At 53.9% G+C, this 26181-nt stretch overlaps 1 protein-coding gene across 1 annotated transcript in view; it reads left to right on the top strand.

Moving 5' to 3' along the window:
* The window catches only part of LMO1 (LIM domain only 1), a 91828-nt gene extending 70700 nt beyond the window's left edge, over nt 1-21128 (top strand). The window contains 3 exon segments of the mRNA XM_069470558.1: nt 16376-16589; nt 19311-19436; nt 21023-21128. Coding sequence (XP_069326659.1) covers nt 16376-16589; nt 19311-19436; nt 21023-21128 — 446 coding nt within the window.
* The last annotated feature ends 5053 nt before the right edge of the window (nt 21129-26181 follow it).

Genomic DNA, 26181 nt, shown 5'->3' with positions numbered 1-26181 from the left:
TTATCCTGGCTTTCATGAAAGCCCCTGATTCTGGGAAAGAGGCTTAGCTCAGGGTCTCCCTACCTTTCCTTAACCTATATCTAATATGGTCTACCCCCAATTATGTGCAACTAGGATTGGCCTAGAGAAGAGCAAAACTTTTCTGAGGCCACAGAGCCCCTCCATGCGGTCTAGGAACAAAGGCCTGGCCTCTGCAATGAGCTGTCCGTCAGGGGCACCTCTGCATGGACACCACCCTGGCCTGGCTGCCCCGGGCTAAAGACCCACCAGCCTGCTCCGTCCTGTCTGAAGGTACACTGTCCTCTCCCCATGGCCAGACTCCCAGGAGCTCTGCCTTCCCTTCCAGGGTGATGGCTTTGGATTCCCTCCCCCAGGGGCAGAGAATCCCCAAGAACACCAGCTCAAACATATGCAGATTTGAAATCTTTAGAATTCTTTGAAAGAAGCAGTAGCTGCCTGAGGGCCTGGCTGCTTGCTGCAGAGGTAGCTTGCTTGGGGCTGAGCAGTCATAAGCATGGGCTGTGGAGTCCAGTCCTGCTCTGCTGTCCTCAGACTGTGAGATCTCAGGCAAGTCTTGCTCTGCCAGCACCACCCACTGCTGTGTGTTCCTGGGCTAACTAAATAACCTCTCTGAACTTCTGTTTTCTCACACGTAAATTAGGGCCCAGAGCATCCTCCCTATCCCCTGCACAGAACGCAAATGAGAGAAAGTGCTTTCATGTGTTTAGCCAGGCAGGCAGCACGTGCCCACCTGAGGAACTGTTGGTGAGAACACAGTGGCTGGGTAAAGTGAAGGGTCCGTGCAGCACCTGCTCCTGCTGCCCACTGCCCCTAAGAGGTCTTCCCTGCCCTAGGCCCCAGAGAACTTTGGAAGAGAAATTTAGAGAAGCTTGGGGGTAATTTCCCTAAGGGGCAGCTTCCCAACGTGGCATTCACGGTAAATCCATGTAGACTCATGGGACCAGCCTTAGGACCAGATAATGAGCATACGTCCATTTACCTCAAGGCCCAGATAGCCCTCTCAGGTGACCAGAGCTGTCCTTCCCCTCTGTAGGGCTCTCTCCACACGTGGGAGAATTGGAGGCTGGTCTGCCTGTGCTGAGATGAGGCCTGAGCCGCCATAACTGCTGTCACCCTAACCCTGGTCAGTGCCCCAAGACGGTGGGGCAGATGGATGTGCCCTGCCATAGCGTGGTCCTGGCTCCACCTGCTGGCCACGATGCTTCATCTCTTTGAGTCACCCTCCCACTAAGGGTGCTCCCTCCCTCCAAAGGCAGCCTTGTTGCCTTCCCTCCTGGCCTGGGGCTGGATCTGTGCCTGCACATCCCTGCCCTGGAGGGGCTGGCAGGCCAGGGGAGAGGGCAGCGCTCCTTTCCCAACCTTGGCTGGGACCCTGGAAGGCCTGGCTATCATCCTCTCCGTTATGCACATACCATTTGCACTTGTGGTGTCTACTATAGGACAAGCTCAAGGTCCTGAAAGAGGGACCCCTGCCCCACAGGCACACCTAATTTGCAGGTGGGGCATAGTCCTTGAAGGATGCAGAGACTCTAACAAAAAGAGACCTAGGAAGACAAAGCAATAATACAGTGGTAGAAACGAATGGGTCAAAGGACAGCAATGGATCCAGTAGGGTGTGAGCTTCCTGGAGAGCAGGACTGGAAGAGCAGGAGTGAGATTTCAGGATAAGGGGGTCTGTACTGGGGAAGGAGGCAGGGGGCTTCTCTGGAGCCCTCTCTTCCCTGTAAAGCAGCCCACAGGAGATAGGGTGACCAGGGCCCCCTCGTGAGGACTGGCTGCCTCCCAGGCCCCCTCCCTTGGCAGCTTCTAGATACCACGGGCTATCAGCCCCCTCCCCGGCCCCAGGACTTAATTTTTTATGAACTGGTTTCTTCTGTTCACAAAGGAATATTTATTTTGTTATTGTTTTGTTTTGCTATATAATAGCTTTATTGAGATATAATTTGTATACCACAAAATTAACCTTTTTAAAATGTACAGTTTAGTGGTTTTGAGTATATTCATAGAATTATGCAATTATCACTATTATCTAATGTAAGAACATTTTCATCACCCCAAAAAGAAACTCCATACCCCTTAGCAGTCACTCTTCATTCCTCCTCCCTTGGCAGCCACTAATCTACTTTCCTTCTCTATAGATTTGCCTATTCTGGCCATTTCATTTAAACAGAATGATACAATATGTGGTCTTTGCATCTGGCTTCTTTCCTAGGATGATGTTTTCAAGGTTCCTCTATGTTGTAGCATATGTCAGTACTTCATTGCTTTTTATGGCCAAATAATATTTCATTGAATATATGTACCATATTTTATTTACTCATTTGTCAATTGATAGACATTTAGGTTGTTTCTACTCTTTGGCTGTTGTGAATAATAATACTGCTTTGAGCGTTCGTGTACAAGTTTTTGTTTAGACTTATGTTTTTATGTTTAGACTTATGTTTCTCTTGGGCATATATTTAGGAGTGGAATTGCTTGGTTATATGAAAACTCTATATTGAGGGATATGTGTTTTTAAATTCAAACAAATGGTGCAAGAGTGTTCAGGAGAGAAACCATCCTTGGATCTCTGAGCTTCTGGAAGGGAGATTGCCCCTAGCCTGGTCCCTGCTGAGCTCCTGGGGTTCACTGGAACCTTGGGTAAGTCCTTTGGCCTCCTCGCTTTAGTTCTCTGATCTATGAATTGGGGTTAGTACTGATCTCTGCTCACCCCGAGGGCTTTTGTAAGTAATTACTACTTGCATAGCATGTCAAGGATTGCAAAGCACTTCTGCTTGCTTTAGCTGCTTTCATTTTTTAGCCCTAGGAGTTGAGTGTTATTGCTCCAGTTCTGCTGATGAGGAAGCTGAATCTCAGAGAGGCTAAAGGACTTGACCAAGTTTACATTGTGGGTCACTAGCAGACCTATCAGAGTCCAAGTACCTTAGGTGTGTCACTGGGCAAGGAAAGGCCCTGGCTGAGCAGCCACTATATTCTATGTCCCATCCTGGACACTGGGAAATCGGGGCCCAGACAAGGCCGGATATGGGCTCTGAGGCAGAGCATGCTATCAATGGAGGAACAAAAGTCCACTTTTTAGCTGTGACTTTAGATAAGTTGCTCCACCTCTCTGAATCTCTATTTTCTCATCCATAAAATGGAACCAATAATTACAACTCATAGCACTGGAACAAGGACATGGTGAGATGTTTTATATGAAGGGCCAGACATGATGCCAGGCACACAGAAGGTACGTATAAGGTTCTAGAGCACATGAGGAGGGTTGGGGAGAGTGCAGTGTATTGTGGGAACACTGGGGAGAAGTGGCTGGTTTCTGGGCTGGTCACGGCAAGATTTATAAGAAGCTTGGGCTGGCCAGGAAGGTGAACAGAGGTAGAGGGTCCTCCGGGCAGTCCTGGTGTTTTCCAGCCAGTGGAAAGGGGGTCTTGAGAGTTTGTGGGCAGACTCTGCTGGTGCCCCAAATCCTCACCCCCCACCCAGCCTGCAGATGCCTGAGGGGGGCTTGCATGACTGCCTCAGTTAGCCCGAATGGTAATAAAACACTTTAAATTTATTGTGACATTTGGATTTAATTAAAAAGTACACACTTAGGGAAGTAGAACATAATGGGGAGAGAGGCAGGGTGGCTTTTTCCCTCCTTTCTTCCCCAAACTAATTAGCGTTGTATTTTAAATTGTTTATGTGCCGCTAATCATCGTAATAAATCATTTACACTGAAAAAGACACACTCGGCTGTGCCCGCCATGCGGGTTCCGCTCACCGGGCTCTATCACGAACAAATTGATCTGGAAGTGAATTTATTAACCACTAGGGAAGAAATCATTAGTGCTTTCTCTAAACATTCCCCAGGTACGCTTTATTGCCGCAGTTTATGCTGTAACTAAAAGGAGCATTACCCAGGCCTGTGTTGTAATTTCCTTGCCAAGCCCGCAGCCCACTCCCAAGCTGGGAGGGGCTGGGGAGTCCCCGCTTCCTCTCCCCTATGTGGGCTGGTGACCTCAGCCTCTTTTTCCTGTACCCTGTGTTCTAGAAGGGTCTCCGTGTGAAGCCGCGGCAGGCCCAAGGCCTTAGTGACCTGTTCTGTTGTCTCTCACCTGTAGAGTGCTTCACAGTCACTTGAGTTTGTGTCTCAGGAGTGTGGCTTAAAGTTGGGAGGTGGCCTGGGGTTTGGAGAACTGGGGGGCTGGGGCTGAGAGGTCACTGGTGCCAGAGAGGCTTGTCACAGACCAGCTTCCCCACCCAGAGTTGGGGGAGGCATCAGCTGGGAGCTGACTGTAGGTTGGGAGGAACAAATGCAGCTGAGCAGGGACCCAGGCAGGAGCTGGGGGGCCACAGCTGCGGCTGCCAGGAGCATCCTCTGTGAGCCATGCCGTCGAAGGCCTTCCTACTGCAGGCCCTGGGGGGCCTTCGCCAAGGCTTGGCTGGAGCAGTATGTTCTGCTCAGGTGTTTGGTGAGGCCCACTGCCCTGCGTGTCCTGGTGCACCTCACAGTGCAGGGCCAAGAACCAACTCAGTGCTCCAAGCGTGGTCTGATAGCTGACGGACAGCGGGAGTGTCAGCTCCCTGGCTGCAGGCACCAAGGCTTGGAGAATGCAGCCTGCGGCCCGCCTGCCCTGCTGACTCACACACTGGATGAACTTTCCCTTTGCACGGGGGGGGGGGGGGGGGGGGGGGCTTCACACCACTCTCACCAAGACATTCCCAGCAGACTTTCTCCCGCCAGGTTTCCAGAAGGGAAGTTCCCTTCTCCCTGGGAGCCCATGGCTGCTCTAGGATACAGATCCCTAACTGTCTGACTCCAAAGCCCATGTTCTAAACGGCTTCATCCACTGGTGCTCCGTGAGCCTCCTCAGCCAGGTGGGGGTGGGGAGAAGGGATCTGGCCCACACAGCCACGCCTCCAGTGCCTCTCATCCAGGTCCGCAAAGGAGGCTCAGCTCTGCAACCGGAAGGCCCAGGGCAGCGCCTCAGGCAGGCGCCCCAGGGGCGGTGTTGTCTCAGCCATAGCCAAGGGCTCCTGTCCCTGCGGACTCTCCCTCCTCACCTCCTGGCCCTCCCTCCCTCACCCAGCCCAGTGGCTAGCAGATGGGCTCTGGCTGCTTCGAGAAGGGAACAGGACCCAGCAGCTGGCTAGGCCGAGCCTGCCTCGAGGGTCCCTTCTTTGCGTCTGGAGAATACATTTAAAAGTTTGAATTCAAAATTGATTTTGAAGGGCCCTAATCTGCGATCCCCTGGTGCTCATGGTATGTCTGCCAGACTCTCGTTTTCTGGTTCAGCGCTGGTGCGCACGTCCCTGCCGCTGTGAAACTGAGGCTCATCTAAGAGTCCATGTCCTCCTCCTCCTCTGCGGAGCTCGCAGGCCCCATGGGAGCCCTGTTTCATTAGATGGGTGATGTGGGTTTTGCGGGTGCCCAGGGAGCAGCTGAGTTTCTGCCAGGGGAACACGGCTTCCAGACGCTTCCCCACTGGTCTCCACAGTGGTGCAGCTCCAAGCAGCATCCTATTAAGGGACCTGGGGTTTGGCTCCTGCAGCCCAGGATTCGATGGTGGGTGGGTGTGATAGAGAAAGGCTTGGCAAACTGTGGGGGCCATTTCCTCCCTCTGACCCCCAGAGGTTCAGACTATGCTAGGAGGGGAGAGTGGTCATGTTTGTAAGCCAGAAGGACCCCGTGCCAGGAGGAGGGGTGCCCAGGCCCGAGTGCTGACGTTACACAGATGCCTGAGCTCTGGGGCTCTGCCTGCTGCTCTCCAAGGGGTGGGATGGAGTATCTGTGTGTAAAGGGAGGAAGAGAGCAGAGGTTTCATTCCTCATGGGTCTGCAGGGACTGAAGGACAGGACTTTGCCGCTCCTTTATCTGAGGGACTAAGGGTCTATATGGCGTGAGAGCTGTCTCAGCTGGAGCCCTGGGATGGGCCTCTCAGAAATCTGGACAGTGGCAGGCAGGACCTCGGCGCTGCTGCAGATAGATCTGCTTTGTTGGTTAAGGCCACAGAGCTACCGATGCCTAGGGGTGGGGGGCTGTGACATGGGGACGCAACAAGCTGATTAAGGCCCCATCTCTGGGGAGGCTGCCTGTCTGAATTGGCACACTCTGGCCAGCAGACTCGCGCCAGTAATCATCTGGATAGATTCCGTTCAGTCTCTTCATGCATGAATGGACCCGATGGCTAAAGGCCCAACACTGGGGACACAGTGGTGGGCAAGACACAGGACCTCAAGAACAGGCCTTCGTGGGGCTTGTGTTCTTATGAGAGAAGCCAATCACTTTTCTTAAAGTAACTCCCAGAAAAGTAAAACAATTACAAATTGTGATTACAAATTCAGAAGGAAATTACTGAGGCAGCATGGTGGGGGGGGGGCCTTTAAATAAGGAAATAAAGAGGTCCACAAAGCCTTCTCTGAGGAGATGATGTTTAAGCTGAAGCTTGAAGATGAGAAGAAGCCAACCGCATGAAGAGGCAGGAAAGGGTGTTCTGGGAAGAACACCTGTGCATGTGCAAAGGCCCTGAGGCAGGAAGGAGATCTGGAGTGTGGCTGGAGTGCGGTGTGAGCGGGGAGGCAGGGCCCAGTCCACACGAGAATGTCATGGGCTAGATGAAGAGTGTGGGTGCTATTCTCAGCCCACTGGATATTATGGGAGGCTTTCAAGCTGAGCCGTGATCTGCCCCAATTTATTTGAAAGATTTCTCCAGCTGCTGCGTGAAGGATGGGTTGCGGGTGCCAGACACTGGGAGGCTGGTGGGGGGCTATGCTGACGATTTGGTAAAAGATGGCGGTGGCTCTGGCAATGGGAAGATGCAGGTGGGGTGGGGAAGGGGGTGAGGGTGATGAAAGGCTGAGGGTGACACTGAGTTCCTGGCCAGAGCATCGGGGTAGATGATGGTGTGGGTGCCATGAGGAAGGCTGGGATAAGGAGGCAGGGGCCAGGTTTAGGGGAGGAAATCAGGAGTCCTATTTTGGACGTGTTGCTTTTGAGATATGTCTGTGACTTTATAGAGACAACCAAAGAATTGGAAGAGAACACCTGCACCCATCCTGGAGAGGGAGAACACGCTGCAGGTAACTATGCGATTAACTTAAGCCTCATTCCAAGGGACAGACTCCAGTGAGCACGTGCACCTTCTGACGTTAAGTTTCCCTCACTCAAGAACCGCAGAAAACTGTGTGAGGCTGCGGGAGCAGCCCCACTTGCTCCTGCTCTAGAATCTCGGTGCTTGTCCCGCCTTCCTGCAAGCTCTCGGCTGGGTCCCTGCTACGGTCTGTGTCCCCCAGAATATACATGTTGAAACCTAACCCCCCTCATGATGGTGTTAGGAGGTGGGGTCTTTGGGAGACAATTAGGTTATGAAAATGGAGCCTTATGAATGGGATTAGTGCCTTTATAAAAGGGACCCCAGAGAGCGGCCTTGTCCCTTCCACCATGTGGGGACATAGTGAGAAGACAGCCGTCCACAAGCCAGGAAGTGAGCTCTCACCAGACACGTAATCTGTTGGCACCTTGATCTCAGGCTTCCTGGCCTCCAGAACCGTAGAAGATAAACGTTTACAAGCCACCCGGTCAGTGGTGTTCTGTTATAGCAGCCTGAATGGACTGAGTCAGTCCCTAAGGCTGTTGCCCCAAACCAGCCTGTGCTGAGTTCAGCTTCCTGCAATAGCCAGGTCTCCTTAGCCCCTTTATCTCTGAGAACTTGAAGGTCATCGAGGGTTCTTGCTGTAGATACAATGTTCCTAAGGGTAAGTTTTCTTCAACCAAAACATGCTGCAAAAATGCCTCCTGCTCCATACTCCTGCCCAGGAATGGTCCATTTGGGGGCTCTGAGCTGCGTGGCCTGGGGGAACATGCTGGGCTCTGGGGATCTGGCCCACCCTGCCCTGGTGTGTCCTGCAAGGGGGGTTTCAGCCTTCTCCTTTTGGCAACTGTTCGTTTTCCCCATTGCTTGGGGAAGAGATGGTGCGATGCTGCCTCAGGCCGCAGGCTAGAGCAGGCAGGGCACGAGAAGCTTCCTGGCCAGCAGCCTGGGTCTGCAGCCCCGCTGGCCACTCACAGGCTTGCCCTTGGGCAAGCGGCCTGCTTTCTCTGACCTCAGGGTCACCATGAACGTAACCTTCTGGCACATCGCAGGCACTCAGTGAGGGGTGCTGTGGTTTATCATAGTCCAATTGAATGTGACCTCGGTGGCTGCAGATGCAGGGGCACGACTAGGCAGCGTGTTCCTCAGCCTTCCCTCCTGCTGTGGGTGTGGAGTCCGGGGGACCTGGCACGTGGAGAAGGCAAGCACTGCCGGACTTCCTCTCAGTTTCTCACCCTGAGCCAGGCCCCTCTCTGGGCCCTCCTCTGCTGCCCTACCCTCTCGTTCACATGCAAGCCCCTGGCTGTCGGTTGAGCCTCCCTCCCCTCCCCATTGTGGCCCTGGGTCTGGAGCCCTCAGCTCTCCCCCATAGCTCAGCTTCCTCCCGAGGAAATGCACCATCTCAAGGCTTCCTCGTCCCTCTCAAGGCTGAAATGCAAACACCTTGACTCTGCTTATACCTGGCCCTCCCGCCCCTTCCTATCCCTGGGCCCTCTTTGTGCTTAGTTCCTGGTCCATGTCCCCTTGCTGGCCCCACCTAGACGCCCTTTCAAGATCCCACAGAAGCCACAACTTTTGAAGGACCACTAGGTGAGCACAAACATCCTGTGGCCCAGAGCATGGAGACAATGCCCTGCGTCGGTAGTCGGTAGTCGTTCCTCCTGGGCTTAGCCCAGGTCCTGTGCTAAGCAGCCCCACTCCCCCACCCCAGCACCATCTGGCACCCGGGCTGCGCAGGGGAACCCAGGCTGTGTCAGGAGGCCACGGGGCATGTGCTGGATGAGAATTCCAACACTGGAGTTTGACAGGATTCCAATCCCTGCCCTATCACCTTTGAGCTATATGACCTTAGATAAGGGGCTAAACCTTCCTGGGCCTCTGTTTTCTCATCTGTGAAATATGGGCAATCATTAGTACATAAGAGTTCATTCATATGAGGATTCACTGAGATAACAAACGTAAAGTCCTTAGCCCAGCACCTGGCAGTTTCCGCTGAGTAAATGATGACTTTTAGGAAGAGGCACACAGTTCTGACTGAGGGCATATCCATCTTAGTTCTTTTTTTTATATGCAGTAAAATGACAAGTCTCAAATGTTTGGTGCAATGAATTTTTACACATGTGTGCACCCATTTAAACACTCAGGTCAAGATATAGGACATTCTCAGTACCTCAGCAGGCTTCCTCATGCCTCCTCTCAGTTGAGAATACATCTCCCCTCCCCCCAAGTAATCATTATTCTGACGTCAGATCAGTTTTGCCTGTTTGGGAACTACGTACAAATGGAATCATACAGTATGTGCCCTTCGTGTCTGGCTTCCTTCCTCCGATTCATCTGATTCATTGCTGCGTACTATTCTGTTGCATGCCTGTACCACGGTTTATTATCTGTTTTACTGTTGACTGACATTTGTGCTGTTTTCAGTTTGGGGCTATCATGAAGAAAGCTTCCGTGACCATTCTTGTGCATCTGCTCTGATGACATAAGCTCTCATTTCTGTTGGGCATATACCTAGGAATAGAATTTTGGGTCATAAGGTCCACCTACGTGTTCTTAGCTGATGCTCTAAGCTACTATGCCAAACATTGTTATAAGTACTTCCTGCCCATTATCTAATTTAATCCTCAGTCCTTTAAAGTAGGCTGTCCTCACTTAGCAGGCAGAGGTGGGAAGTGACAGAGTCAGAGTCCAAGTTATGCCCGTGTGTCTACAGGGCCCACAGCCTTAGGGTCTACACTTCCCCGCCTCTCCTCACAGACTCCCTTGAGAATCGAAGAATGCCAGTCCCTCCACTGAGCTGACCACCACCTTGTGGGCCGAGCCAGGCCTCCAGCCTTCCTCTCCCTGCCCCAGAGGGGAGCTGGAGGCCAGAGGAGCCCCGACCTCTCTTCCCCATCTGACCCAGTGAACGTGCTGCCTTCAAAGGGGCGCGCGGAGGGGCGGTAATGAGCGTGCTCTGGGTGGCTGTAGCCGTGCGTTGCAACAGTTGTTCTCGTTGGCTTTTGATTCCAAATGAGTAGGAAATGCTATTAGTTCAGGCCTTGCCTGCCGCATGGCAAGGCCCTGGGATAGGAGTGCAGTGAGACGAGAAATTGTGGAGATAAAACTGGTGTGAAATGGAGGCCTTCTCACAAGGCTGGATGTGTCCGTGTGAAATGAAGTTACTTCTGAGAAAACGAGATTTAAAGAGATTCTGCAGAATTAGATTCCACTTTCAAATTTCCTTATTAAAGAGGATGGATGTCTAGGAGGGGCCGCTGGCAGGCTGCGTTTGGGATCCTGCTCTGCAGCTCCAGGTCTGAGTGTGGGCCCGGGCGGGCAGAGCACCCCACAGGTGGCAGGGACCCAGACCCCTGCAGTCTGCAGAGCCTCCCCACTCCAGCTGTTGAAGTGGGTGGGATTATTGTGGGGCTGAATTTCCAGATGATTTCTGAATGCTCCGCAGAGATCCAGGTGGGCAAAACAGAGGGGGCTCATGTTCTTCCATTTCCTCCCATTCCCAGGCCTCTTACTTGTGGGTTTTGTTCACATCAGAGCTTGATTTTGAGCTCTGATCCACTTTTTGGAACTGTAGTCTTTTAAGAGATAGTAAACGCAAATGTGGCTGCTCCGTGCATGTATGTGCGTCTGTGCTCAGGTGCATATTTACATGAGCACACCCAAACACGTGCACATACACACCTGTGCATGTGCCTGCTTGGATGCATGGGTGTGTGTTTTCATGCAACTTACTGAGCACCTACTGTGTGCCAGCACTGTGCTGGGTACTAGAATAAAACTGTTGTGGGGAGAGTAAAACAGACACAGTCCCTCCTCACATGGACCTAGAGTACATGTGTGATCACATGTGCATAGGTAAGTATTTGTGTGCTGCTGTGCATATGTGTCCTGCTGCCTTCCATGTGTCTCCTGATCTCTATAAAGACTTCTGCCTGGGTCCGTTAGCACCTCAGCATACAGGCTCGCAACACAGCATATGAGCCAAGCGCTTGGGCCCAGGTCTGTCTCCTACAAACTGACAAGTTAGTAACCTTTCTTGTGCCCCAGTTTTCCCATTGTTAAATGGGAATAATAATGGTACCTCTGTTGTAGGGCAGTTGTAAGTAAAGCACTTGGAAGTTGAGCACTGGTAAGAGCACAGGCTCCCTGCCTGCCCCAGAGGGCCGGGGTGCCGATGGTGAGAAAGGGAAGTCCCAGAACTGCACTGGGCAGCTGTGTCATGCTGTGTGGGCTCTGGGCAGGGCCTGCAGCCCAGGCCAGAGAGTGCCCGGATGCTGGGTTGGGACCAGTACAGAGGCCTGTTGAGAGATTGTGAGAAATACCAAGCCTATACCTGCCTGTGCCCCAGGGCTCTCTCCAGAGCAGCCAGAGGGACCTGCCCCTGAGCTGTAGCCTCTGAGCTGCCACAGCAACTGTTTCCCACTTGCCTGGTCACTGGAGCAGCCTGTTGGACAGATGGGGCTGGCTTCCTTCTGCACACACTCGCCATGACCGCTAGATTGCCCTTTGGGTAAAGCTGTATTGTGGCTAGTGCCTGTGTAACTTTAATCATGGTGGAACATCCAAAGCAGTTTATTGCTCCTTGAAATAAGTGTCCCTCACTATTTTAGGGACCTGTGCTGGAGCTGTGACTGTGGTCATCCTTTCTCATGTGCTGAGCAGGGTGACACTAATCAGAGCTAACTTTTGATTGCTCGGCTTAGTCCCAAACACATCACAGATAGTAACTCCTTTGTTCCTCGTGGAAACTCTATGAGTTGAGTACTGTTTTCATACCCGTTTTACAGAGAAGAAAACTGAGGTGCAGAATTAATTAAGGTCACATAGTCAAAAGTGTCAGACAAACCCAAATTGATGGATATTCCATAAAATAACTGGACTATATTCTACAGAAATGCCAGTGTCTTGAAACACAAGGAAAGGCTTAGGAATAGTTCCAGATTTAAGTAAACTAAACTTGACAACTGCAATGTGTGACCTGGGATTTTGCCATAAAAGATATTATTGAAGGAATTGGTGAAATCTGAATGAGGTCTGTAGATTAGATAATAATATTATATCAATGATAATTTCCTGATTTTGATCATTGTACTGTGGTTATGTAAGAGACTGTCCTTGCTTTTAGCAAAGTATTTACACACCAAAATTATTTAAAGGTATAGAGGCTTCATGTCTGAAACTGACTCTCAAAGGATTGAGGAAAGAAGTTAAAGGTAAATAGGTAGGTAAGTAGGTAGGTAGATAGGTAGGTAAGTAAGTAGGTAGAAAGATGGAGGAAGAAAAAGCAAATGTAGTAAAATGTTTATGTTTAGGGAATCTGGATGGAGGGTATACTAGATTTTTTTTTACTATTCTTGCAACTTTTCTGAAAGTTTGAAATTATGTCAAGATAAAAACTTAAAAGAAAAAGAAAACAGGTGTCAGAGCAGGCATGGTGTCCTGGGATGAGTGTTAATAATACTATCAGTTCCTGTTCCTTGTGCCCCTGGAAGCTAGACTCCGTGCTGTAGCTTCACATGCATCATCTCAGTCTGTCCTCACCAGTCTGAGTGGAAAGAGACTATTAGGGCCCCAATTTCCCAGATGCAAGTCAGAAAGGTGGAAGGATTTGCTCCAGGCCCCTCAGCTCCTTGGAGCAGTTCCCAGACTCAAAACTAGACTCTCTGACTTTAAGGTCTGGACTCTTAGCCTCAGCCCTGCTGTTGACTCTGACCTTTGGGGGAAAGTGAGAATGGGCAGAACAAAGGCATTTCTTACGGGAGCAGTAGTGGAGTAAAGGCCATTTGCAGGATAGAGAAGAGTGTCCCAGGATTCTGCAGGGAACAGATCTAGCAGTGCCAAGCAGGACACGCTGGCACATGGGAGGGGGCCTCAGATGCCCAGTGGAGTCACCAGTGGTGGCCACAGTGGCCTCCAGCAGGGCAGCCACAGGGCATAGCCTGGAGTGCTTTGGGGCTGGGAGAGGTGGACATTCTGGGGTGGAAGACTGGCCTTGGTGGAGCTCGTGAGGGAGCTATGGGAGTGTCCCAGACCACTGTCCAAGCTGGAGGCACCAGTGGGACTGGGGGGTTGCAGTTTGGAAGAGTCCACGTGCTAGATCCAAGGAGCAGCCCGGGCTGGGATAGGTGGGCAGGAGTTGCTGAGGATTTGGGTCTGGCCTAGTGGACCACTCTGGGGTCCATCTGAAAAGGAGGGCTTTTCTCTCTGCTGGAGGGAGAGTGTGGGAGAGGCAGATGACCTCTGGCAGTCCCTTCCTGTCACCTGGACTGTCTGGCTTTTCCCCAGATTAAAGAACTGAGGGTGAGTGTCTGGCAGCCAGATGAGTCAGACTAGGAGTCTTCTCTGCGCAGCCTGCTGCCAGCAGCCCTGCCTCCCCCACCCTGCCAGGGGAGGGATTGGCATGTGGCTTGTCTCCCCTCAAGTGCCATTCCCCCCACACCCTGAGACTTGGGGGCGACACAGGCTGAATGAACTGGTTTATTTTGCTGGGCCCAGTGAATGCATCTGAGCGTGTGCCCAGGCGTGCATATAGGCGCAAACATCATCCATTGTAAAATATCAGTGTTTTCATGGGTGAGTAGTAATTACTGGGTAATGCTTTAAAACCTTTCCTGAAGGAGTGCAAAGCTGTTTTTTTCTAAAGTCAGAAGTACATTAAAAGGATTACCATGTAGATTTGATTTTTAGATAACACTAAAATGGATCCCAAATGGACTTCAGCAAAGGGATGCTATCTCCTTAATGGAAAGTGCATGGCCTGAGGCTCAGCTCCCAGAGCCAGGCCGGGGAGGGAGGGAGGGAAGAGGTGTCTGCAGGGGGCAGGCTGGCAGACTGGGCGGGCTGGGGAGACAGGCAGGAGTGAGGGCCCCCAGACCTTGTGGGGAGCTTATACCTTCATCTGGGGAGCAGGAGACTGCAGAGGCCCCCTTAAAGTCCCTTCACCTTTCCTAGAGTGTTTACAAGTCTCCTGAACTAGCCCAGCAGAGCAAACACAGTAAGGAAGGAAGGAGTGACTCCACTGTCCCATTTGACCCCCAGAGCTCTTCCACCCTCCTGTAAGAAACAAGGGGTTGTTTCAATTTCCTCCTAGGGCAGAGGAGGGAACTAAGGCCCAGAGAGACCAAGGCGTCTGCTGTGGACCCTACAGCCAGATGGTGGCAGATCTGGAGTCCAGTCCCAGGTCCATCCTGCAGGTGTGCTCTGGCTCAGCCTTTCCAGGGGGAGAAAGCTCTAGATGCTCTGGGGCCTCCGTGTCTCTGTGGACATGGGATACTTGGTAGAAGCTATTCGGCTTCTATTAAATATAAGAGCCCTCCAGAGCCCAGAAGAGGGGTGCCCAGGCCTTACAGACAACCTGCCTGTGCAATGTCCAGCCTGGGCACAGGCAGAGAGGAGGGGACTCCTCATGTCATCCACGGGGTCCTCTAGGTATTCGTATGCACAGCCATGCTGGCTGGATGCTCCCTCGACAGGACCCGGGGACAATAGTCCCGCCCTTGGAGCCTCAGGTTGCCCCCATCCAGCTATTTTAACCCCCTCCCCTTTTTCTGCACACCTCCCTGTAGGCCAGGCCTTGGAACGAGCCTCAGGTCTTGGCCCTCAGGGGTACCTTCTCCCCAGCTGCCCTCCAGGGGCTCCTCAAGATCTCTGAGCAGGGCTGGGCCCTGCTGGCGGAGACAGAGTCGTCCAGGGCCCCATCACTCTCTCAGATCAATTAACCTTTACAGCTGCATTAAGGAAATTAGGCAGCAAACTCGGAGCTCACAGCTGGGCCTGCAGGACGTGGGGGGAGGGCAGAGAGAGCTGGCCTCCGGCCCTTGCAGCCTGCAGGGGCCACCCCTTACCCTAGCCTGGCCAGGGGAAGTCTGAGGAGGCAGCTGGGCTTAGAAAGAGCAAGGAGAGGGGAAGGAGCCCCGGGGCTAGGCTGATGGGGGCTGACACTAGCCCCTCTGCCTGTGTGGGCCTCGGTTTCCCCATCTGTGCAATGAGAGCATTTGACTGGAAGAACTGCTCTGACCGGACATCTGTGGGTCCTGAGCCTGAGGCCATGGTTCTCCCCTGAAGCCTGAGGAAGGGCCGGGCCTGAAGGGGAAGCGACAGGAAGTCTTGGGAGGGGATGGGCCAGTGGGGGAGCAGGCTCCATGGGCTTGGTGGGAAGCTGGGGAGGCTGGCAGGGGTGCCTTGGTCAGGGAAGAGGGACACACTCCCTGCTCCTGTCTTCATGAGGGGTTCCCAGGGGACTCTCACAGTCAACCCATCCTGTGAAGTCACAGGTCGGGGCTCCTGGGGGCCCCTGCACTTCCCTCTGAGCCTCAAATATCCACATGGGTGTGCAGACTCCTGAACAACATCTGTCCCCTTCTCCTCCTCAATTGCCCCTGTGGTCCCAAGGGCAGGGGACTAGGAGCCCGTGCCTCTGTGCACACGCGTGCCGACACCTGCACGTTGTGCCTATGTGCATGGGGTGTATGTGAGTGCACGCTCACCCGCCGGGACACCCTGCCCCTGCAGTGACACCGCCGTGTTGGGATTCCTGCCCTTTGTACTTGGTGCTTTCTTGTGTGTTGCAGGGCTGGTATGGGCCCTGGGAGGGGGAATGAGCAAGGATCCAGGGACTCAGAACCTCCCCACCCTCAGGCCAGGGCAGGTGGGAGTTTGACTCCAGCTGAAGCCAGGCCAGCCCAGCTGCCTCCCCTCACCTGCCAGGGGCTCCCGAGCCTCCTACGCCCCCTGGGAGTGTCCCAGGGGCACCTCACCTTTTTCTTGACACATCCACAGTTCTATGTGCAATAGACCAAGAGGCTGTAGCCTTAGTTTTTAGGTTAAAATGGTCAAACACACAAGCGGTGTGAGGAAGACTCAAGTTGGCAAAAAGATCTGGGAGTTCTAGGGGACCCCACATGCATGAGGAGCTTCCATTTTGAGGCCGCTGCTAGAGGAGTGGGATGGGATGGTGGTTTCGTGAGGGGGGCTTCGGGGTTACTCTGGATCAGGCCACATGGGGCGGTGGCCAGGATGGGGAGGAACAGCTCCAGACTGGAGCAGAGCAGGCTCAGAAGCCTCTTGCAGGGACCTTCCTGGCCAGGGGAACAGACCTGCCATGCAGCCCAAAGAGCAGGAACCGGGGCCAGTGGAGGTCACTGGGCAGAAAATGAGGGCCCCTGGGAGCCGTAAACGCAGAGAATACAGCAGAGAGAAGCAGTGACCTCTCCTTTCCCAGGGGGATGTGCCCGAGGCCCAGAGCCACAGGGCCCGCCCTGTGTCACATGTCTGTCCCTCTGCAGGCGTGCCGATGCTCTCCGTCCAGCCCAAAGGGAAGCAGAAGGGCTGCGCAGGTTGTAACCGCAAGATCAAAGACCGCTACCTGCTGAAGGCGCTGGACAAGTACTGGCACGAAGACTGCCTCAAGTGTGCCTGCTGTGACTGCCGCCTGGGCGAGGTGGGCTCCACCCTCTACACCAAGGCCAATCTCATCCTGTGCCGACGCGACTACCTGAGGTGGGCAGTGGCCGCCCACCCCTCCCAGCCCCCATCCTGCTCAGAAAGCACCCCCACCCCCGCATCCTTCGAGGCCCAGCATGACTGTGCCCTGACTCTAGCCCCGGGACCCTGCATTCGTGGCCCACGTGTCCACTCATCCCTGACCATCCTGCCCCTACCCTGCCTGCCCAGACACAGGAGGAGCTGCCTGAGGGCAGGCCCGTGTCTTTACCTCCTTGGATTCAGGGCCTGGCATGGGCACCTGAGATGAGCCTCCCGAGGGCACTGGCCAGGCTCTGCCTCTGCCTTTGCCAGGGGCTCCTGCCCCCTTGTTCCTGGAACCTGGGAGGGGACACTCAGAGGGGCTTTGAGGAGCAGGTGGGGAAGCTCTGACTTTCCAGGCCCTCCTCCCTGATGGCATCTCCACCACCTCTCTCCCAGTGCCCGACACCCTCCCTCGCCAAGTGGTCCTTGGATTAGATGTCCCATTTGCCTAGGGAGCCTGGCAGGTAGCCACACACTAGCAGAAGGGCCTCTGATGTTGGAGCTTAAAGACCTGGGTTTGTCCTCGCTCTGAGCCTTTGGCAGCGAACTTTCTCCCAGCCTCAGTTTACTCCTCTTCGAAGAGGTGAAAGAAGGACGCTTCTCTGCCTTGCATTCCTCAGAGCTCTAACTTGTCCTCCCCACAACCTGGATCCTATTCCCTGGGGCCACCTTCCCCAACTAACCCCCCCTTAGGCCATTTATGACATCAACAAGGCTGGAAGGAGGCCACGCAGCAGGGCCTTGGCTGACGCCCAGCACCTGCATTTGGCTGTGTCGCAGCCCGCTGGATGGTGGCCGGGCCTTTGGGGAAGGAAGGCGCATTGCGTTAATTAACAGGTCGGAGCAAGGGCTTCATGGGCTCCTTCTGCTCAGGTGGGGGGTTGTCGGTGGAAGTTTCCCTGCTTCCCAGAAGTCCTCAGACTTACCTACCTGCACCTTCTCTTTTAACTCCTGCTTCTTGCAGGAGTTTTAAAAAGTAATGCAATAAAACAGGATCTGTGACTCAGTGCTCCTGGCCAGTGCTGGATGGGAGAGGCTGAGGCCTGGGGGAGGGTTTAAGGAGGGATACCCCTGGGGGGTTGCCCCTCCAGGACCGGGAAGGGGCCTCCAAGTCTGGAGGTTTGGGGCATCACCTGGGGGCTGAACCTGCCAGGTTAGGGAGAGGTGGCAGACAGTCTGACGGGTCCACAGGACTTGGAGAGGGAGGCCCATGGTGCAGGATGATCTTGCTGGGAGAGCCAACGCACCCACAAGCATCCTGGGCCCTGCCAGCTGCTAGGGGCTGAAGGTATGTTCCTGTGCTCTGGCAGAGGCAAGGAAGGATTTGGGGGGCCAGCTAGGCCAGTGGGCTGGGTGGGCGTGTGGCGTCCTTGATCTGCCCAGCCCAGAGTGTGGCTGTCCAGTGCCTGTTGTCTCTGCAGCCACTGCTCACTGGGCTGGTGGCAAGAAAGGCCCTTCTTGGCAGGCAGATGCTGTGGCCCAGGCTTTGTGTGCCTTAATCTGAGCCACCAGGCAGCTCAGGCTGATGAATAATGGAGCCAAGCTCGTCTGCAGGCGCCTGAGCTTGAGCTGGACAAATCGGGGATTAGAGGGGCCTCCTGCCTGCCTCTCAGCCCCACCAGTGTGCAGAAAAGAAGCAAGGAGGAGCCGGGTTGGCTCAGACCATTGGGACAAGGATTGGTCTGCGTGGGGAGGGAGTGAACTCCCTGACCTGGAGCTTTGCAGACAGCAGCTAAGAGGAGGGATGCCTGTCTCAAAGAGGCATTTGTGCCAGATGTCCTTGGAACTTCCTCTGGGCATCAGTTCTGTTTTAGAAACATCTTTGAACAAGATCATCCATCCTCATTTTATAGAAGTACAGCATCTCCATTTTACAGAAGGATAAACTGAGGTTCAGAGAAAGGAAAAAGAGACTTAGGCAAGTGACACAGTGAGTTTGTAGCAAAAAAAAAAAAAAAGGATTTAATCAAACATTGTAATTTTAAAGGAGAGAGGCAGCATCATGTAGTGGTTTAGAACAAGCTTTCTGGAGCAAGGCTGTGACTTGGCCAGGTGTTTACTTCTCTGTGACTCATTTTTCTTATCTTTAAAATAGGGAATAATAACAGTATCCAACCTCATCGGGTTGTTGTCAGGATTAAATGAGTTAATGTCTGTAAAGCTCTTAGAATAGTGCCTGCCACAGAGTAAACACTACCTAGGCATTTGCTTAGTAGTGACTGAGAATTTACAACAGTTTTCTCAACAACCCTGTGCAGCGCATATTTTCGTCTTTGTTTTATGGGAGGTAAATGAGACTCAGAGAGATTCAGTGACTTGCCTGAGGACATACAGCCTCCAAAATTCAGGCTCCTGTGAGTCTGGAACTCTTGCTTGGAGCCAGCCTAGTGCTCTCCTGGTGGCCCCAGGTGCTTGAGGGATCCCAGTGGAAACCTGGAAGGCGACCTTGGGATGGCAGTGTCAGCCAACTCCTGACCCTCTCCATGCCCTGTCTAGGGGGATGTGCCTATTTCTCTGAAGCCTGGCCTCTTGGTGGAATTTAGATGCTGTCATTGGTGCTCATACCCCCTTGCCCAGGCCCACCTGCCAAGCCCAGAGGGCTGTGGGATGGGTAGGGCCCTGGGTGGAGGTACCTCCCTTGCCCCTCCAGCTCCCTGGCAGGCCCCTGAGTCCTCTACACCCTTCCCTTGGCAGGCTTTTTGGCACCACGGGAAACTGCGCTGCTTGCAGCAAGCTGATCCCAGCCTTTGAGATGGTGATGCGGGCCCGGGACAATGTGTATCACCTCGACTGCTTCGCCTGCCAGCTCTGCAACCAGAGGTGAGTGCCACACACTAGACCCAACACACTCACCAGACACCAGCCTGAGCCCTGCTGGGATGGGTCAGGGTGCAGTGGAGGCATGCGTGTGAATGCGGGTTCTGTGTGTGCGTGTTGTGAGTGTGCATGCGCTTTATGTGTTTTATGTGTGCCTAAGCCCTGTGGCCAAATGTATGTACTCCAGTACCGGGTGTGCGCATTTTTGTGGCATACTTCTGTGTGAATGTAATGGATGAGGATATGCGTGACTTTACTGAGCATGCATCGTTGGCGTGTGCATGTGCATGTCTGTGATTTTCAAATGTCCATGTACAAGCGGGTATGTACATGTGCATGATGGAATTAATGTACACATGTACATGTGTTTTTAAATGTACCTGTGTAATAGAGAGTATATGTATGTGTACTGTGTGTGCATGAGGTGAGTACACATGTGCACACATGTTTTAGATGTGCATGTACAGGGGTAATGTATCCTTGCACCCTGTATCCATGTGTGTACTGCGCATATGTGCACGCACATACGTTCCAGTGAGCAGTGTTCCCAAACCTGGAGGGCAAAATCCCTATCCCTTCAGGGAATGGCCACTGGCTCCTGTCCCCACTCCTCCATTCTGGTTCCAGCCCAGCCTCTTTTCTGGTCTTTTGGCTCCTCTTGTGGCCCAGCCCTGTGGGAGGCCCCCGGGGACCTAAGGAGCCAGAGCTCTTCAGCCCTGGCTGGGGCCTCGCTCCAGAGGGCAGGCCCTTTTCTCAGGAGCCCCAGGCCAGGCAGGAACTCATAACAAGTGTTCCCAGAGGATGCAGTCCAGAGGGGCTCACAGGGAACGCTGGTCTGGCTGGGGGCTCTGGCCAGACCTGCTGCCAGGAGGGCTTGGTGAAGTTGCAGCGCCATCTGGTGGTTGGACTGGGACCTGCTGGGACTGGGCCAGTGATCCTTGGTCTCACTACAGGCTTCAGCCACCTGGGGACACCTTTGGGGAAAGGACCGGAATCATCCCGTACTTGGGGAGGACCGGGGGACCAATGCAGGGCCTTCCTTGGGAAGCAGAGGAGATAGTGGAACAGGGTTACCTTCTGGTAGGATGCTCTAGACAAGCCACAGCTTCTGTTTGGAGGAAGAATGCCCTTTACTGAGCCGTCTTGTTAAGTTGGGGAGAGGGACAGAGGGATGGAGAAGCCCCCATTTTATCCGTCCCACCCTCCCCATCTCTGCCTTTCTCCATCTGTCCTCTCAGGCTTTTCTGTTTCTTTGTGCTCTCTTTCTCCCTCTCTGGGACTGGGGTAAGTTGTTCCTGCACCTCCCTGGCGCCTCCCCGCCCTCACCTCCACAGGGGACCTGACTGTGGCCCAGGCTTAACTGTCCGTCTGTCCTGCCACCCGGGCTGCGGGGCCTGGCGGGGGCTGGGCTGACCGGGCTTGCTGTGGGACTTCTGGCAATGCCCTCTGGGAAGCTCGAGAAACAAACTCCCCACCACTGCCTGCCACGAGTCCTGCCTCCTGGGCCGGGCTGGGCCCTGTCTGGAGCCCCTGCTGCCTGCTGGGACCCCTCCCATGGCTTCTCTCTCTCTCTTGCTTGGATTTTCCAGATTTTGTGTGGGAGACAAATTCTTCCTGAAGAACAACATGATCTTGTGTCAGATGGACTATGAGGAGGGGCAGCTCAATGGCACCTTTGAATCCCAGGTTCAGTAACGCCCGGCGCCTGGCCCCCAGGCCCCTCTGCCCGCCTGCCCACCCGCCCGGCCGGCCGCGCCCCTGCCGCGGTAGAGCTTCTCCGTCCTCGATGGGAGGGACAGCCCTTCCTCCACCTCCGCCGCCCGTCTGTGTGTGACCCCTCCTGGGGCCAGGCTGGGCCTGTACAGTCTGTCTTCTGTATATAAATGGGAACATTTATTTTATGAGAAATGTAATGCGATTTTATTACTGGCGTGGATTAAACTTATGAATGTTTCCGGGGAGGTTACTGTGCATTGTTCACATGATTGACACAGACCTGGGGCCCCTCCCTTTCGCCCCTGAAGGGGTAGGGCGTGCAAAGGGTGCGGGCCTCCGGCAGGTGCTGTTCTGAGCAGGGGAGCAATAGGTTGGCTTTAGGGGGAAGAAGCTGGAAGGAAGGGGACAACTCGGAACCCCCTGCCAGAGGTGAGACCTGACCTGTCCTTCCCCTCCCTGGCAGAGCATACACCCTGGCCCCGAGTAGGCCCCCGAGAAGAAGGGCAAGATGAAGCCTTCTCTCCCCTGTGTTCCTGTGGTCCATTCCCCCACTGAGACCCCAGACTGACTGTCCAGATGGGGACCCAGCTCTGGCATCCTCTACAGCAGGACCCCAAAGCCTGTGTCCCCTACCATGGGAGCACCATGCTGAAAGCCCTCTTCCCTTTCAGGGTGGCAGATGGCATTTGTTGTCTCTGCCCAGCAGCTGGGGCCTGACCTGGGGCCCTACTTTCTGCTCTTCTGGGTGAGCGAGAACAATCCTTTACTGTTTCCCTTCAACTTGGCCCAGGCCGGCCGGAGGCTTCCATTCACTCAGTGAGCGACCCTCAGCCTACTCCGTGTCTCAATGCTGTGCTGCAAGCAGGGGTGACCTGGAGCAAATCAGACACGAGGATGAATCACAGATCAGACACAGTGCCTGACCTTGAGGAACTCGCCATGGGGTGGGAAGCAGAAGCCAAAGAGGGAGAAAGCCAGGAAAACAAAGCACACGGTGGCGAGAACAGAAGGCTGTAGGGAGACCTAGGACAGGCCAGTTCCCTCCAGGGCACACAGGGCCACTTGTGATGACTTAGGAGAGTGAGAGACAGACAAGTCAGTGGACACATGGTCAGACAGACACATGTGCTGGTAGGCAGGAGAGATGACACACAAGTAGACGAATTTGCAGGCAGAGATGGGCAGGAGAGACGGATGGAGATAGGCAAGCCGCAGCACTCAGCCAGAACTTCAGCAGGCAGGCAGACACTAGGGCGATGTCCACCTCCCTGGTGGAGCTAGGTCCACTCAAGGCAGCAGGGGTGCTGTCTTGGTCTTGGCTGCAGCTGAAAAGGCATCATATCGCTGAGCAGTATTAAAAAGAAAGGCTCCTTGGGTCTCAAGCCTAGACAGGTCACGCTCCACCACTATCAGGACACTTGCCCATCCTACGGCTGTTTTAACCCTGGCCGCAGTCCAGAGCCCAGGGCAGATGGAGCTAGACTACTGCCTCAAGCTCTGCCTGCTCCCGGGCAGGGCACTGGCTGTGCTGTGCTGGCTGGGCGTCCGCATCACGCTGCCCCAGGCCTGCCCCTCCACTGGAAGTGGGAGGATGGCTGTGCTCTCCTGGGTACTTGGAGGAGGCAGCCTCTCCAAGTTGTGGTTTTGTGGTTAGTAGCTCAGTCTGAGAAAGGGATTGCTAGGGCCAAGGATCTTGGGATAGGAATCCTCAACTTTGGGGGCACCCACCTTCTGTGAGGGAGCTGTACCCATCCATGCACGTGCGAGAGTAGAGAGGCAGAAGCTAGTGGGTCTGGGTGCAGTGGGTGTATGTGAGACCCAGCTCCAATGGGACTGCAAAGCTGGGGGGTGTATAGGTGACCATGTGAGATTGTGAACGAGTTTGGGTGCAGAGAGACAGGAGGACTGGAGTCTGTAATGAGGAATATTCTTGCTCCACTTGAAAAAGCAAATTATTTTCCTGGTAGCAGAACCCCCAATGCCAGACCCTCCGTGGGCCTGTAGGTCTGGGCTGGCTGTGCCCACCTCAAGGGCCCCAAGTCCTAACTTCAGAGTTTGCTGCAGATAAAGTTGTAACACAAGTTAATTACATGGTTATCGAGAGATAACGGAGCCACGCGAATGCAGTTTCTGGGCAATTACAATTGTTTCCAACAGAGTTACCATATTGCAGCCATGAAATAACATGTCATTTTGCAGTAATTATGTAATTAACTTGTCTCACCACTCTAGGTTGCACAACAATTAATCCACTCACAATGAGATAGACTCAAAATCAGGCAGGCAGGGTTTGAAAGCCCCCAAGAGCAAAGCCGGCCTTCTAAGAAGACCTCAGCCTCACCCTGCCCATCCCAGACCCTGTCAAGGGGCTTCCTCAGCTCAACATGGCATGGGACATGCTGAGTCCAGCATCATGGGCTCAGTTATTTCTCCCTCACCATCCTCACCCAGGAAACAAGGATGACCTGAGTCCCAGGTCCGCCACAGGCCTCAGATCTACACGGAAGTGCTGTGCTTACATGAGCTCATGAGGTCCTCAGTAGGAGACCCCTCACCCAGTAAGTCCTATTAACATATCAGTCCACAGATGTCCCCAAGAAGAGGCCACACAGGCCTGGCCTTGGCAGGTGTGAAACCCATAGGAGGGCAGAGGTGGGGGAAGCAGGGAGGACATAAAGCTCTCTCTGTAGCAGGGCAACTGAGGCAGGACAGGAGTGGCTACTGGGGGCTGGGGATTGTGCACCTGGAGAGGGTTCACAACCCCTAGGAAGAAAAGCCTTACCTTCCTCCCCAGTCACTGCATAGGTGAAACTTGGTTAAATGTAGGGCATGAATTGTCTTGGCCCGGTTCTCTTTGGGGCTGCAGCTCACCACAGGCGATGGTGGGGGGTCAGCGGGGTTGGGGGGCTGGGAGAGCTGAGCAGGAACCATCCAAAGCTGCAGGAGCTCACACCTCAGCCTGGGGCGTGTGGGTGGTGGTGGTGGGGATGCAAGCTGGCATTGTACTGTAGCTATGCACAAACTCTCTAACCCCCAACCAGACCTTGGGACCGCATCTCCTCTGCCCACCTTCCTTGGTGACCTGGTGTCAAAGATACCCTGATGGAGTCCTGGGGCCCATGCAATGTGGCATCTGCTTATGTCCCCATTCCCTGCCCTGAAGCTGGACTGCACAGTCTGTGTTTGGAAAGAAGTTTGATTCCAACCTTGACACTGCTGCAGGGCCCATCATGAAATCTCATATGAATCCTGTCTTCTCCTGGGCCTGCTCCTGGAAACCTTGCCACCAGGCCTGGCCTGTGCTGGCTTCTGGGGAGGGCAAGCAGTTCCAGATGACGTGGGCAGAGGCGGTGCAGGCAGCTTGGACAGTCCCTGAACCTGAGTCAACAGACATGCCTTGGATGCTTGCTGCGTGCCAGGCTTGGAACTGGGAGCTAAGAAATGGAAACACCAGTGGACAAGGCAGATAGGGTCCTTCTCTGTGTGGAGTTTATAGTCTAGCAGGGGAGACAGGCAATAAACAAATAGATCAATAACAAGCTAAAGATAGTGGCAAGTGACAGGGAGTGGCTGGAGGGAAGCCTATTTAGATAGCGTGGGCAGGGATGATCTTTACTTGCCCACACTTAGACACCATCTTATCTGATGAGCTCACTCTGGGGAAATTGAGGCCCAAAGAGCAAGTGATGGCCAGGCCACACTGGAGCCAGCCTGGGCCGGGAGCCTGGTCTCCTGGCCCTCAACCTGTCCCAGGGCTCTGTCTCCTGCATGCTGTGACTTGCATTCCAGCCCAGGATCCTGCTTGGGTGGAGGAATCAGCCTTGACACCTGCTCAGTGCTTCTCTTCCTTTGTTTGCCAGGTTGATAGGAAATATTATTCCTTAAAATGCCAAGAAATTGGGTTTGGGTTCTTGGCTGCCACCACCAGTCTCCCTGCCCCATAATGCCACCAACTTGGGACACATTGACTGGATCCATGGCTTCTGGGGATTGTCCGAGGGATTCTAGCATGATTGTTCTGGACACTTGGAATTACTGCCCTACATAGAGGATGCATTAAGAAAGCAGGTTTCTCTGCAGACTCAGCATGACCAGTGTTCCAGGGAAAAAACGAATTCACTGTAAAAGCAGGAATTTGCAATGCCCAAAGGGCTGTGGGACATTGGGAACTGGTGGGACCAGCCTCCTTTTCCTTTTCTCCACCCCTTGCCTCTTTCAGCCTGGCTGGTTTGTTCCAATGGGGGAGCAGCTCCAAGCCAAGGCTCAGGCTCAGGGCCTTGTTGGACCTTCCTGGCTCCTGGGGTCCAGGGATGGGCCGAGGCAGGTGGGTTTCTCTCAGCTGCACTTCACAGCTGAGGCGTGGTGGCTCCTGTCTGCTGCCAAAGCATCTGGCCCCTGGAGGAAGGGTTGTTTAGTCTTGCTGTGTGGACATCTCTCCCTGCTTCACTGGGCTTCCACGCAGGGCTGTGGGTTTCTGAAATCCAGTCAAGATGACAGTAGGCGCTTTGCTCCCGATCTGGGGACACAAGGCCACCACCCACTCTAAGCCTCTCTCATAGTGGTGTGAGGGTGACTTTGCACAGAGTAGGGGTGGGTGGGCACTGGTTCCACGAGACTCAGGAGAGTGTGGACTCCCTTCTCCAAGTTCCCGTGGGCTGGCTGCCCCTCAGCCTGGGGCACAGCTGGCCCGAGCCTGTCCTTCACTTTCCCCTGCACCTGCCTTCCTATTTAGGGCATATTTGAGAGCTAATCCCTGTGCTCATTAAGGGACCCCCTCCTCATGCCCCTCTGCTTTCATTAGAGACAAGAGAGATAATTACAAGCCCCTCTGAGGCCCCACTACAGGCCATTTTAGAGCTGATGCAGCCCTTAAAATGATTTAAAAATTCCATTTTCCTGCAATGAAATGGACTACCCTTCCCTCCTCATTAAGGCTAATTACGAAACACTTCACATCCAAAGAAGGGCCCTTCTCCTACCCTCCCACCCAGCCCCACCTCCAGCCCTGGCTCCCTGCAGAAGCCTTTCCAGG

Source organism: Eulemur rufifrons, chromosome 6 (assembly GCF_041146395.1).
Source record: "Eulemur rufifrons isolate Redbay chromosome 6, OSU_ERuf_1, whole genome shotgun sequence".
Lineage (NCBI taxonomy): Eukaryota > Metazoa > Chordata > Mammalia > Primates > Lemuridae > Eulemur > Eulemur rufifrons.
This window is presented reverse-complemented; position numbering and strand designations above follow the sequence as displayed.